This window comes from Ascaphus truei, chromosome 2 (genome assembly GCF_040206685.1).
Source record: "Ascaphus truei isolate aAscTru1 chromosome 2, aAscTru1.hap1, whole genome shotgun sequence".
NCBI classification, from domain to species: Eukaryota; Metazoa; Chordata; class Amphibia; order Anura; family Ascaphidae; genus Ascaphus; species Ascaphus truei.
In genome coordinates, this window is record NC_134484.1 from 469286899 (window position 1) to 469301868 (window position 14970).

At 51.6% G+C, this 14970-nt stretch overlaps 1 protein-coding gene across 1 annotated transcript in view; it reads right to left on the reverse strand.

The window, feature by feature from the left end:
- Positions 1-5811: 5811 nt before the first annotated feature.
- The window catches only part of LOC142487983 (uncharacterized), a 22517-nt gene continuing 13358 nt past the window's right edge, over positions 5812-14970 (reverse strand). The window contains exon 4 of the mRNA XM_075588233.1: positions 5812-8894. Within this exon, the coding sequence (XP_075444348.1) occupies positions 6151-8894 (2744 nt within the window). The 3' untranslated portion in view covers positions 5812-6150. The remainder of the gene's footprint in view (positions 8895-14970) is intronic.

Genomic DNA, 14970 nt, shown 5'->3' on the forward strand with positions numbered 1-14970 from the left:
CCCTTAATTTGCATGGATTCCCCCTTTTATACCAGGGGAGGGGCTGGCTTCTCTGTCCAAGTAACTGGGCAGACCCTACTGTAGCGAGCCCTCACCCTGGCATGTGAACTGAAACAATATAACTCTAAGGGGCATTAACTCACATGCAGGGCCATGTGCTATGGGTTTAACTCTAGCACCAGGACTTGCAATGCTAGACTATAGGAATATAGCAGGGTGCTACACTTACATGTATTTTCCCCCTGGCAACAATGAGCAACGCGTAACAATGCAAACACTGGTACTTAAGAAGTTAAGCTGCACAGGGCGCAGTCACACTCACTGGGCGCCGTTCACACTCACAGGTTACAGGGCAGTCACACTCACAGGTTACAGGGCAGTCACACTCAAAGGTTACAGGGCACAGTCACACTCACAGGTTACAGGGCACAGTCACACTCACAGGTTACAAGGCAGTCACACTCACAGGTTACAGGGCAGTCACACTTGCAGGTTACAGGGCAGTCACACTCACAGGTTACAGGGCAGCCACACTTGCAGGTTACAGGGCACAGTCACACTCACAGGTTACAGGGCAGTCACACTCACTGGGCGCCGTTCACACTCACAGGTTACAGGGCAGTCACACTCGCAGGTTACAGGGCAGTCACACTCACAGGGCGTAGCCACACTCACATGGCGCAGCCACACTCGCAGGTTACAGGGCACAGTCACACTCACAGGTTACAGGGCACAGCCACACTCACAGGTTACAGGGCACAGTCACACTCAGGTTACAGGGCACAGTCACACTCAGGTTACAGGGCACAGTCACACTCACAGGTTACAGGGCAGTCACACTCGCAGGTTACAGGGCACAGTCACACTCAGGTTACAGGGCACAGTCACACTCACAGGTTACAGGGCACAGTCACACTCACAGGTTACAGGGCACAGTCACACTCACAGATTACAGGGCACAGTCACACTCACAGGTTACAGTCACACTCAGGTTACAGGGCACAGTCACACTCACAGGTTACAGGGCACAGTCACACTCAGGTTACAGGGTACAGTCACACTCACAGGTTACAGGGCAGTCACACTCACAGGTTACAGGGCAGTCACACTCACAGGTTACAGGGCAGTACCAGTTACAGCCAAGCACCTTACCCGGACGCGGGTTGAGTTAGCTGCGCACCACGCGCCCTGCAAACCATCTCCTAAGGACTGGTTGGCGATTTTATTTTCAGCCCCTTTGGTGTTAGACCTAAGGGCTTTTTTACTGTTGTTTTTATGTTTTTTTAATAAAGTAAATACGTTGTCTGAACTCCGTTTACAAATGACTTTGTGACTTTTTACAAGCACACGGAGGAAAAGCTTTGCTTCACCTTGGGGATTGAAAGAAAAGATACCATTCCACGTGTGAGCTCACACGTGGCCGTGTGAGTATTGTAATTTTATCAATTTTATCTCTTTATTCACCAACCCTTATTTCCTTTATTTTAACAGGAGTGTCCCTTATATTGACACTATTCTTATGCAGAGGATAGAGATACCTCCCTCAAGATCGCACTCACATCTGCCCGTGTGTCTGCAGCATTCTTTCTGCTTTTGATATATTCCCTTTACCATTTGAAATCAATCATTGATCTTTTTTATCTGTATTGTCCCTAAACATTTTGTGTCGTCCATTTATTTGGAGGGGAACTTCGCATTTGACGTTTGCCAGACATCTGAAGAGATCATCATCAAGATCCGAAGACAAGAAACTTCGCGCCAGGTGAATCCAGAAGAAAGTAAAGAAAAGAAACCTTGATGTGACAGCATTTACACAAGGCCGTGTAAGTGTTTATGTTATTACACACTCCACTGTCCCTACGTTTATTGGCCCGGGAACTTACATTCCCGAGCTGAATAATTTGTTACTATTTTGTATACCTCAACCTGTGCTCCCCTTTTTTTTCTTCTGTTTCTGTATTTCTAAGGATCCTGGATAGATCCTTTTTGGGGTTTGAGTCACAAGAAGAGACCGAGAAGCAGATGGGAACCTTGTAGGATTTATAAGGTTGTGATGTTCTGAAAAGAACGAGTGATTCCCCCTATACATCCCAGTTTGGGAAGCGCCTGGGTATCTCTCTTTGCCACTACAGGACACAGTCACACTGACGGGGCGCAGTCACACTCACTGTTTACAGGGCGCAGTCACACTCACTGTTTACAGGGCGCAGTCACACTCACTGTTTACAGGGCGCAATCACACTCACTGTTTACAGGCGCAATCACACTCACTGTTTACAGGGCGCAATCACACTCACAGGTTACAGGGCACAGTCACACACAGGTTACAGGGCACAATCACACTCACAGGTTACAGGGCACAGTCACACTCACAGGTTACAGGGCACAGTCACACTCACAGGTTAAAGGACGCAGAGTCACACTCACAGGTTAAAGGACGCAGAGTCACACTCACAGGGCGCAGTCACACTCACAGGTTACATACAGCGCGTTACAACATTACAATAGGAGGTAAAAAATGTGCATTAAACATTGGGAATACTGTAAGTGCCACAGGTAAATTACAACAGAATGCTAAAGCAGACCCTGCCCCGAAGAGCTTACAATCGAAGATAAGAAGTAACATCGATTCAGCTCTTCTCTACGATCTCTGTAGATGTGTGTGAGACTGTATATTAAAGCTGCAGTTCCAGCTGTCGTTCAATATGTGCATCAATACAATCTGCACACTGACAAGTGATTAGCTAAGTTGCTTATCGACCCGTTCTCCTGTAATCGATCGCTGGAATTCGGCCCAGGGTTCACTAACTGCATCTTGGGTAATCTTCTGCTGTGCTGACAGACGAAATTATGTGAGGAAGATCATGTGACCAGGCAGGCGATAGATTCAATTGGTTCACTGCTAGAGGGCAGGGCTCAAAAAGGTGATGCTGTTTCAGAAGGGGAAGGGGATGTGACTTCATATATGGTTGCTATAGGAACAAAAATGCCTGTTACATTAGAATAAATTAAAAATATCTTTAAAATAGTTTTTTTGTTTTTTTGAAATGCTATAAGTTTTTCTCATATATAGCCAGGGTCCCCTGGTTCCCCGCTTACCTCCGCTACAGCGGGGGAACATGCCGGCATTGCGGGAAGTTTGAGGCAGGTGACTGTATCGCCGGAAGTTCCCAGTGGCTCCCTTTGCAGGGCGCTGCCATGTTGAAGTGCGCGCGCATGCGCAGGGAGATCGCGCAGAGGACCTCTTAGGGCGGACATTAGAGGCGCAAGGCCCTGCGGGGACTGCAGGCCCCAGAAGGCACTAGGGCTACGAGTCAGGGACAGGCAAGCAGCCAATTGCGCAGCAAGATTTCCCCTGGACGAGGATAGTTACTTTTCGCACGCTGAGGAGCTCGCCAGTCGGAGCTGGGACAGCAGAGGAGTAGAGTGAGCATGTGCAGGACGTCAGTGGCCCCTGTACTAGGTCAGAGACCCCCCTGTTAGGCCCCAACTCCCCTCAGCTTGTTGTTGCGACAGGGACTGGCCCATCAGTTAGGGACAGAGACACTATAGAACCAGGTTGAGAGAAGAGAGAGAGAGGAGAGAGAAGAGAAAGGAGAGAGAGAGGAGAGAGAGAAGAGAAAGGAGAGAGAAGAGAAAGGAGAGAGAGAGGAGAGAGAGAAGAGAAAGGAGAGAGAAGAGAAAGGAGAGAGAGAGGAGAGAGAAGAGTAAGGAGAGAGAGAGGAGAGAGAAGAGAAAGGAGAGAGAGAGGAGAGAGAAGAGTAAGGAGAGAGAGAGGAGAGAGAAGAGAAAGGAGAGAGAGAGAGGGGAGAGAGAATAGAAAGGAGAGAGAGAAGAGAAAGAAGAGAAAGGAGAGAGAAAGAGGAGAGAGAAGAGAAAGGAGAGAGAAGAGAAAGGAGAGGGAGAGAGGAGAGAGAAGAGAAAGGAGAGAGAGAGAGAGGGGAGAGAGAAGAGAAAGGAGAGAGAGAGAGAGGGGAGAGAGAAGAGAAAGGAGAGAGAGAAGAGAAAGGAGAGAGAGAGAGAGGGGAGAGAGAAGAGAAAGGAGAGAGAGAGAGAGGGGAGAGAGAAGAGAAAGGAGAGAGAGAGGAGAGAGAAGAGAAAGGAGAGAGGAGAGAGAGAGGAGAGAGAAGAGAAAGGAGAGAGAGAGAGGAGAGAGAAGAGAAAGGAGAGAGAGAGGAGAGAGAAGAGAGAGAGAGAGAGAGAGAGAGAAGAGAGCGAGATTGAGACTGTAAAGGTTGGACACTCCTGCCGGACACCACCCAACGCGGAGGTGGACTCATCGCTAATGGCGCGGGACCATATGGCCTTCATCTACAGTATGCTTTACCGGGTGCCGAAGCACGCGGCGGCTACAACAAGTGCACCAACTGCACACACGCCAGTGGGGCAGCGCCGTCTCACACACTTGGGTGGGAATTGCTACTTGTGGACACCTGGGTGGTTGGGTGCCCATGGGCCCCTCGGGACTTTGGGGGACTATCTATCCAGGTGTGGACACGGCGAGTGGGAAGGTACTGGAGGGTACGGCCGGGCGTGGCCTAGTTGGTGGGTTTGTGCATTGTGATTGTTCTATTGCAGACAGTGAGACTGTTACTCTTAGCAGCGTGCGTATTATTGCATGCGCTCCTGTAACATGGTTATCCCACATAGTAGGATCCCGTACAGGTGGAGGCGCTACCAAGTCACGACTCAAGCACACCCCAGGCTCCCAGCAGCGGAGGCTCGGGCCTGCTATGAGCCACAGGTAACGCACCACATACACGGTAGCCGCCATAACTCCCAGGGGGTGGGGAAAGTGCGCTACACATGGTACACAACTGATTTATTTAAAAAAAAAAAAACACACATAGCATATTGCTCGAACTTTCAGAATTTTCCTGCTTCAGCACAGGTGGCTCAATCAGTGGCTCCTTGCTTCAGCACGAGTAGCTCAATTGAAGACGAAGCCACCCGTGCTGAAGCTGGGATATCCTTAAAATCTGACCTGTTGGGTGGGTCTGGAGGACTGGAGTTGAGAACCCCGTTCATAATGAGTGTGAATGGCAGCGGCCATTTTAACCTCCCTTGTATCCAATTTTTCCCCACACTGGAAATCTCCAGAATTCAACTACAGATGTTAAAAAGGGAGAGTGGCATTGCTAGTATAGCAGCAAAGGCCATTTGTAATGGTAACAAGAAAGGGGATTTTCTTTCAACTCGATTAGTCTGGGGCATAAAAAATAAAATAAAAAAGAGGGAAGGATTACAAAAAAATAAAAATCTTAAAAATGTACAAAAATCATTCTAGAACATAGAAAAGAATAACAATGTGGTGGATAGCAAGTGCCAACACCATATTCACTTTGGGACAATCAGGACCTCGAGAGAAAAAGCAGAAATTCAAAGCAGTGGTGCTCAAACTCCGTCCTCAAGGGCCACCAACAGGTTTGGGTTCACAGATACCCCTGCTTCAGCACAGGTCATTCTGACTGAGCCACTGATTAAGGCACTGTTGCTGAAGCAGGGATATCCTTAATACCTGGTCAGTGGCTCTTAAACTGGAGTTGGCCACCCCTACTTTAGAAGGATTTACATCAATGTTAAACAGGAGGGATACCGATGATTGGGAAGTGAAAAAATTTGTACAAAAGGATGTAAGGGATGGGGGGGGGGGGGGGGGTGGCAGGCAACAGATGGCTCATTACAAAGGAAAGATCTAAGCTGTTGTGTGTCTGGGAGGGGTTTGGAAGTTGTTTTGCCTTCACTATGCCATTTTCCAGTTGGTGGGAAATAATAAGAAGAAGAAGCACTATTGATATTTATCAATACAGCTTTTTTATTTATTTCCCTCATCCGCGGAGTGACAAGATACAGAGTCCATTCATTAGGATACTTCTAGCATAACACAGAGACACATCAAAGAAAGTGTAGGAGTAGAATTATAGTTGGGCAATGACATTTCACAGTTCTATTTCCCTCAGCCACTGTGACCAACTCCTCAGAACGTCTCGGTTGCAGAAAGTATGAGACATACTCCTCCCTCCCAATCCGTGTTTACCTGCCCTCTATGACACAAGCTCTTTGATTTACCTGCGGATGAGGTTTACATAATGTCTACAATAATTAGGATCCGTGGAAACAGATACTTCCACTCACGTTGGTAAACAAGTGTCACAAGCAAAGCCCGTATTTCTGGTGTTTGTATAGGGCTGCCCGATATCGGAAGGCTTTGTCACATTCGGTGCATTTGAACGGATTCTCCCCCGTGTGAATTCTCTCATGGACTACAAGGTTACCGCTCTGGCTGAATTGCTTCCCGCATTTACCACAGACAAACGGCTTCTCTCCTGTGTGGATTCTCTGATGAATAAGGAGTTTGGACATTTTACGGAAGCTCTTCCCACAATCTGTGCATATGTGTTGTGCTATTGCGTGATTGTTCTGGTGTTCCATATACTCCGTCCACTGAAAAAAATATGTTTTACATTCGTCGCATTTGAATAGCTTGTCTCCTGTGTGTGTTCCTTCGCTCAAGACATTAAATGCCTGGTCGTTCATGTTGCCAGCTGACTGCTCCACCACTAAACTATTGACCCCTGTGTCTTTTGGCCACTTGGAGTCAGATACCGTCAGTCCTTCAATGCAAGTGCTGCTTGTGATTATGGCAGGCAGAGGAGGAGGTGGTGAAACAATGACAGGGCTAGGTGTATGAGAGACAGAAGTGGGTACACTAGGTGGGGTAAGGACAACAGGCGGATTAGTAATACAGTGGGAGAAAGTGTCTGTTTGGGAAGGAGGTTGAAAATCTTTTACTTTCAATCCCCGGTATCTTTTGGGCAGTTTTCTAACACACGCTGCCTTCATTTCATGATTAAGGAGTGCAGACTGATAGCAGAAGGTTTTATCACACTTTTCACATTTGTAAGGCCTCTCCCGAGTGTGAATCCTCTGGTGAATGATGAGATTGAATTGCCGACTGAATTGCTTCCCACATTCTTCACATGTAAATGGCTTTGGCCCAGTGTGAGCTCTTTCATGGAGAATTAGTTTTGACCTCCTTATAAAGGTCTTCCCACATGTACGCTGTGCTCCTCTCTGTATTTTCTGGTGCTTAACTAGTCCAGACCATCGTTGGCAAGCTTTCTTACATCGAAGGCTTTGGAAAGGCCCCGCTTTTGGTTGTGTTCCCTGGCTTCTGGATAAATCAGTAAGTACCGGGGGATATGACAAAGTAAGAGGTCCATGAGAAATGGATGGGGACTTCTCAGATGAAGTTTTTGGGGAGGGTGGTAGCAAAACTTTTGGACTTGCGACAGAGCAATTCGCAGCCATTTGTCTTCTCCCACACCGTGCATATCTCTGATGTCTGCGCAGGTCCGATCTGTATCGGAAGGCTGTGTCACACGCATTACACTTCTGCAGCTTTTCAATTGTGTGAACGCGCTGGTGAACCACAAGGTTGAATCGCTGATTGAATCTTTTCCCACATGTCACGCACATGTGCGGCTTCTCTACTGTGTGAGTTCTCTGATGAAGGACGAGAGTTGACTTTTTAACGAAGCACTTTCTACATTCTGTGCATCTGTACTGTGCACCTGGGTGAGTTTTCTGGTGCTCCATCAGCTGACTCCAGTGATTGAAACATCTGCTGCATTGACTACATTTAAATGGCTTCTCGGCTGGGTGTGTATTCGTGCTAAGGACCACGAGAGGCTGGTTGACACTCCCAACCAGTTGCCCCTCCCCAGTTGTCTTTTGCAGGCACGGTGGCTGTGCTTTGGCCATGTCCTCAATGCAGTTGTTGCCCATTATTAATGCAGGCAATGTGGTAGGCAAAGAAGGGGATGGTGAAAGTATGACAAGAGGGGACGAGGAGAGAGAAAGAGATCCATAAGAGATGGAGGAGGGCAGGGTAGATGGGGACTGAACAACAGAAGGACGAGTAATAAAGAGGGAAGGTGCATTGATTTGGGGTAGTGCTTGCCAGCCTTTTGCCATCAACATGGGGTATTTTCTGGGAGTGTTTATTATACAATTTGCATCTCTCTCGTGAATAAAAAGGGCATGTGGGTAGCGGAAGCCTTTCTTACATGTGGTACACTTGTAGGGCTTCTCCTCCGTGTGAATCCTTTGGTGAATGACAAAATTGAACCTCTGGCCGAATGTTTTACCACAGTCAGAGCATGTATACGAGTTGCCCTTTGGGTGGAGCTTCTCGTGCTTCACTAGGCAATACCAATGCAAGAACGTTTTGTCACAATGAATGCACTGCAACAGATTCCCCTCCGTTTCGCTCTTCAGGCTCTCACATTGCACATTGAGCAGTGAGCACTGATTGTACATTTCTCCACCCGCAGTCCACGTCAACGGTTTCTCTTCCATGTGGGATTTTTTGTGCACATTGAGCTGGGATCTTTCCATAAAGCTCTTCCCACATTCTATACATGTATACAGGCTCTGCTCTGTGTGTGTTCTCTGGTGCAGGACAAGCAATGACTGGTTGCAGAAAGTCTCTTCACAGTCACTGCACTGGTAGACTCTCCCTTGGATATGGTTTGTATGCTGAAGAGTTGGCATTATCTCGTGACTGGTAATCTCACTCTTGATAGTCATTACCTGACTGGTAATTTCACTCTTGATAGGCTCCTGTGGTCTGTGATGGATTCTCTTGTGTGAAATAAGAAGGGACCAACTTACCAAGTCTTCTTTGCATTCAGAACATCTGTGGTGTATCTTCTCCAGCATGTCTTGGTCGTTGTTCTTGCACAAAGCATCTAATTGCTTTGTATCCTCAGAATGGCAATAAATACGGTGTTCCAATTCCTGGGCTGCTCCATTATCGTCCCGCCATCTCTGCTCTGCAGCAAACCCACCAGTCTCTTCTACCTCTTTAGTGCCAAGAGCATGGTATTCTTCTGAAACACAAAAGGAACAACCTCTCAGATAAAGGGGTGAAAGGAGCCAGTGCTACAAGGAGAAAAATGATTTGCTCACAGTGGAGCATAATTGGTTAAAATGGAATGAATGCTTCACATGGATGTGTACGGAAGACTAACACATCCAATCGGGCAGTGCCAGATAGGACCACATGCAGCCAATGACCGTTATGGGTTTAATAGGCTACATTCAGGTAAGAGTTCTTCATGACGTTGAACCGTGCAGTACTGTGGGAGGTTACGAGGGGTTCCCTGGGAGAAAAGCAAATGACTAATGGTGCAAATCTGTAATAATCATAAGTTTTGCTATAATGTAATAACTCGGAAAGGTTATTTAATGTTATACATTGTATATTGTATATTATACAGAAAACTAGTAGGTGTTACATGAAGCAATAGTAGTTTTATATACATAGGATAGGTAGGTGGGGGTTTATACAGTATACATAGGATAGGTAGGTTGGGGTTTATATACATAGGATAGGTTGGCGGGGGTTTATATACATAGGATAGGTAGGCGGGGGTATATATATATATATATATATATATATATATATATATATATCTTATACTATATTAGTGAAAGCACTGTATGTTTGCCTGCCTGGATGTCCGGTGTCCCTAGCGGCAATCTCATTGGTCCCTTGGGCCGCCCGCCCCCGCACACCTCTCATTGGCCTCACACACTCACACCACCCCCTTGGCCCGCCCCCCACACCTCGCATTGGCCTGAGGCGGAGTGACGGGCCAAAGGTCCACTAAAAAATAACACACACACACACACACACACACACACACACACACACACACTGTCTCACACACACACACTGTCTCACACACACACACACACACACACACGGGGGGGTGTTACATACATTAGCGGGGCTCACAGTGTTAGCAGCACATCTCCCGCTCTCTTCCCCACCGGTCCCGGAGGCTCCGCCTCTCCCTGTTTCCCGCGCTTTCACCCCCCCCCCCCTCCACGTGGGAGCTGCGGACGGGTGAGTGAGCGGCCGGACGGGTGAGTGAGCGGTCTTCAACGTCCCCTCACCCCCCTTCACCTCCCCTCACTCACTTCCCCTCCACCCCCCCCGGCGCCGCTACACTCAGCGGGGGAGCGGAGTGATCACCTCCCCTCACTCACTTCCCCTCCACCCCCCCCTCGGCACCGCTACACTCAGCGGGGGAGCGGAGTGATCACCTCCCCTCACTCACTTCCCCTCCACCCCCCCCGGCGCCGCTACACTCAGCGGGGGAGCGGAGTGATCACCTCCCCTCACTCACTTCCCCTCCGCCCCCCCCCCCCGGCGCCGCTACACTCAGCGGGGGAGCGGAGTGATCACCTCCCCTCACTCACTTCCCCTCCACCCCCCCCCCCCGGCGCCGCTACAGTCAGCGGGGGAGCGGAGTGATCACCTCCCCTCACTCACTTCCCCTCCACCCCCCCCCCCCCCCGGCGCCGCTACAGTCAGCTGGGGAGCGGCCACAACACGCTGCCTCCCGGCTCAGATCCACGTGGAGCTGCCGGACGGGTGAGTGAGCGGCCTTCACCTCCCCTCACCCACCCCTCACTACACTTCCCCTCCCTTCCACATCCCCTCCTCCCCTCACCCACCCCTCACTACACATCCCCTCCACCTCCCCTCCCCTTCACCCCCCCTTCACCTCCCCTCCACCCCCCCTCCTTCACCTCCCCTCCACCCCCCCCACCACCCCCCCCCCTTCACCTCCCCTCCACCCCCCCCCCTTCACCTCCCCTCCACCCCCCCCCCTTCACCTCCCCTCCACCCCCCCCCTTCACCTCCCCTCCACCCCCCCCCCTTCACCTCCCCTCCACCCCCCCCCTTCACCTCCCCTCCACCCCCCCTTTTACCTCCCCTCCACCCCCCCTTCACCTCCCCTCCACCCCCCCTTCACCTCCCCTCCACCCCTCCACCCCCCCCCCTTCACCTCCCCTCCACCCCCCCCCCCTTCACCTCCCCTCCACCCCCCCCTTCACCTCCCCTCCACCCCCCCCCTTCACCTCCCCTCCACCCCCCCTTCACCACCCCTCCACCCCCCCCCTTCACCTCCCCTCCACCCCCCCCTTCACCTCCCCTCCACCCCCCCCTTCACCTCCCCTCCACCCCCCCATTCACCTCCCCTCCACCCCCCCCTTCACCTCCCCTCCACCTTCACCCCCACCCCCACCCCCACCTTCACCCCCCTTCACCCCCCCTTCACCTTCCCTTCACTCCCCCTTACAACCTCCCCCCCTTCCCACCACCTCCCCCCTCTTCCCACCACCTCCCCCCCCCCCTCTTCCCACCACCTCCCCCCCCTCCCACCACCTCCCCCCCCTTTCCACCCCCTTCCCACCACCTCCCCACCTCCCCCCCTTCGCACCACCTCCCCCCCTTCCCACCTCCCCCCCCCTTCCCACCACCTCCCCCCTTCCCACCTCCCCCCTCCTCCCCCCTTCCCACCACCTCCCCCCTCCTCCCCCCTTCCCACCACCTCCCCCCTCTTCCCACCACCTCCCCCCTCTTCCCACCACCTCCCCCCTTCCCCTCCATCTCCCCCCTTCCCCTCCTCCACCTCCCCCACCTCCCCCTCCTCCATCTCCCCCCTTCCCCTCCATCTCCCCCCTTCCCCTCCTCCACATCCCCCCTCCTCCACATCCCCCCTTCCCTTCCTCCACCTCCCCCCTTCCCCTCCTCACCTCCCCCCTTACCCTCCTCACCTCCCCCCTTACCCTCCTCCACCTCCCCCCTTACCCTCCTCCACCTCCCCCCTTACCCTCCTCCACCTCCCCCCTTACCCTCCTCCACCTCCCCCCTTTCCCCATCCCCCCCCTCCACCCCCTTCCCCCCTCCACCCCGCTCCCCCCTCTTTCCCCTCTCCCCCACCTTTACCCCTTCACCCCCTTTCCCCCTTCACCCTCCTCCCACCTCCCCCCTTTCCCCCATCCCCCCCCTCCACCCTCCTCCACCTCCCCCCTTTCCCCACCCCCCCCTCCACCCCCTTCCCCCCTCCACCCCGCTCCCCCCTCTTTCCCCATCCCCCCCCTCCACCCTCCTCCACCTCCCCCCTTTCCCCACCCCCCCCTCCACCCCCTTCCCCCCTCCACCCCGCTCCCCCCTCTTTCCCCCCTCCCCCCTTCACCCTTTCCCCCACCTCCCCCCTTCACCCTTTCCCCCACCTCCCCCCTTCACCCCACTCCCCCCTTCCCCTCCTCCCCCACCTCCCTCTTCCCCCTTCCTCTCCCCTTCCTCCCTTCACCTCCTGTCACACCCCCCCCTTCGCCTCCTGTCACCCCCCTCCCTCCCTTCACCTCCTGTCACCCCCCCCCTCCCTTCACCTCCCGGCAACCCCCTCCACTTCCCGTCACCCCCCCCTTCACCTCTCCCCCTTCACCTCCCCTCACCCCTCCTTCACCTCCCCTCACCCCCCCTTCACCTCCCCTCCGCCCCCCCTTCACCTCCCCTCCACCTCCCCTCACCATCCCCCCCTCACCACCCATCCTCACCTCCCCTCCGACCTCCCCTCCGCCCCCCTTCACCTCCCCTCACCACCCCTTCGACCTCACCTCCCCTCCTTCAACGCCTTTCGTCCGCCCTCCCGCCTCTGCCTTTCGCCCACCCGCACTTCTGCCTTTCACCCGCCCACCGCTCACATCCCCGCGCCACACAGCCGCCGCACGCACTAAACAGACCTGCCACACTCGACACACAACCCGCCGCCTCTCACCCACCCCACACACACTCGACACACACCTGCCGCATCCTGCCCCTACGCAACAATATCACTGACCAGCTGTCACCCGCACTCGCCACACACCCGCCGCCTCACACCCTAGCAGGACCCGACCCACAGCCAGCACTCACTACCCACGCGCCACCCGTACTGAACACCCACCCGCCGCCTCACACACGCTCACACCCTAGCAGGACACACGCCTCACATTTTCACATCACTTATGTCACCAAAATATACATTGTACTGTGGTGTGTTTACAATAAACCATTTTTATACAACATCGTATTACATTTTCTTCCATCTTTCTTTTCAACATTATTATCCAACCTTTCCAGACAAATAGTCATCTATTGTTCCACGATTTATAAATAATACTACCTATTACGCATTTACATCCCGGGCAACGCCGGGTCTCTCAGCTAGTATATATATATATATATATATATATATATATATATATATATATATATATATATATATGAAGAAGAACAAGATACAACAGCGCAAACACCAAACACTTAGTTAGATGTAGAGTATATAAACTATACACCTTGCCAATCAATCAACTGAGAGGTGATAAACCCTTCAAACCACTAACCCTACAGATTGCTGCCAATCAAGTCCACGGCTCCACACCTGCCGCAATAGAGTATACAGAGAAGAAGTGACCTAGGCGCAAATTGCAGGGAGAGGAAGAGAAGAGGGTGGGGGGGAGAAAAATATCATAGGGCAGTATGTCAAAACAATCAGGACTTAGGTGGTAAGATATGCAATTACCGTTTGTCAGCAATTTAAAGCCTTTAATCCACAGTGGGACTCAGGAACTCTGCTACTGATGAACTTCAATTTCGTCTTAGATTTCTTAGACTGCACACGATTAGTCAAACACTTTTCACAGCTTCATCATCGTTCTGCTGCTGGAAGGTGTCTTGTCACGGAATGGATCTCGCAGGGGGGGAGGGGGGGGGCGGGGGGAGAGGGAAGGAAAGTAATATAGGAGAAAAGGAATATAGTGTAAAACCTTTAATAAAATTCCTATCTAAAAACAACAGTTGGTATCCCACTCACATGTGTTGAATCGGATCAGAGCAGTTGGGAGTTTAAACTGAGTCTCTCACACTCATAACACAGAAACGCCGGTCCACTGCACGGCTGGTATGCCAGAGTCCTTCCGCATCACGTGTGTCGGCTCCAACTCTCGCGAGAGTTCGTCTTCCACAGTCCCTCTGTCACGGCTTCTGCTCTGGTGCCGGGGGTTTCTCTGCAGTGGGTCTCTGTCTGCTCCACCAATGCGCATGCCCTACGCGTTTCTCCACTTGGGCTTCGTCAGGGGCTACTCAAGCCCAAGTGGAGAAACGCGTAGGGCATGCGCATTGGTGGAGCAGACAGAGACCCACTGCAGAGAAACCCCCGGCACCAGAGCAGAAGCCGTGACAGAGGGACTGTGGAAGACGAACTCTCGCGAGAGTTGGAGCCGACACACGTGATGCGGAAGGACTCTGGCATACCAGCCGTGCAGTGGACCGCGTTTCTGTGTTATGAGTGTGAGAGACTCAGTTTAAACTCTCAACTGCTCTGATCCGATTCAACACATGTGAGTGGGATACCAACTGTTGTTTTTAGATAGGAATTTTATTAAAGGTTTTACACTATATTCCTTTTCTCCTATATTACTCTCCTTCCCTCTCCCCCCCGCCCCCCTCTCCCCCCCTGCGAGATCCATTCCGTGACAAGACACCTTCCAGCAGCAGAATGATGATGAAGCTGTGAAAAGTGTTTGAATAATCGTGTGCAGTCTAAGAAATCTAAGACGAAATTGAAGTTCATCAGTAGCAGAGTTCCTGAGTCCCACTGTGGATTAAAGGCTTTAAATTGCTGACAAACGGTAATTGCATATCTTACCACCTAAGTCCTGATTGTTTTGACATACTGCCCTATGATATTTTTCTCCCCCCCCTCTTCTCTTCCTCTCCCTGCAGTTTGCGCCTAGGTCACTTCTTCTATATATATATATATATATTAGGTAGGTAGGCTGGGGTATATACAGTATACATAAGATAGGCAGGCGGGGGTTTATATACATAGGATAGGTAGGCGGGGGTTTATATACATAGGATAGGTAGGCGGGGGTTTATATACATAGGATAGGTAGGCGGAGGTTATATACATAGGATAGGTAGGCGGGGGGTTATATGGATAGGTAGGCGGGGGTTTATATACATAGGATAGGTAGGCGGGGGTTTATATACATAGGATAGGTAGGCAGGGGTTAATATACATAGGATAGGTAGGCAGGGGTTATATACATAGGATAGGT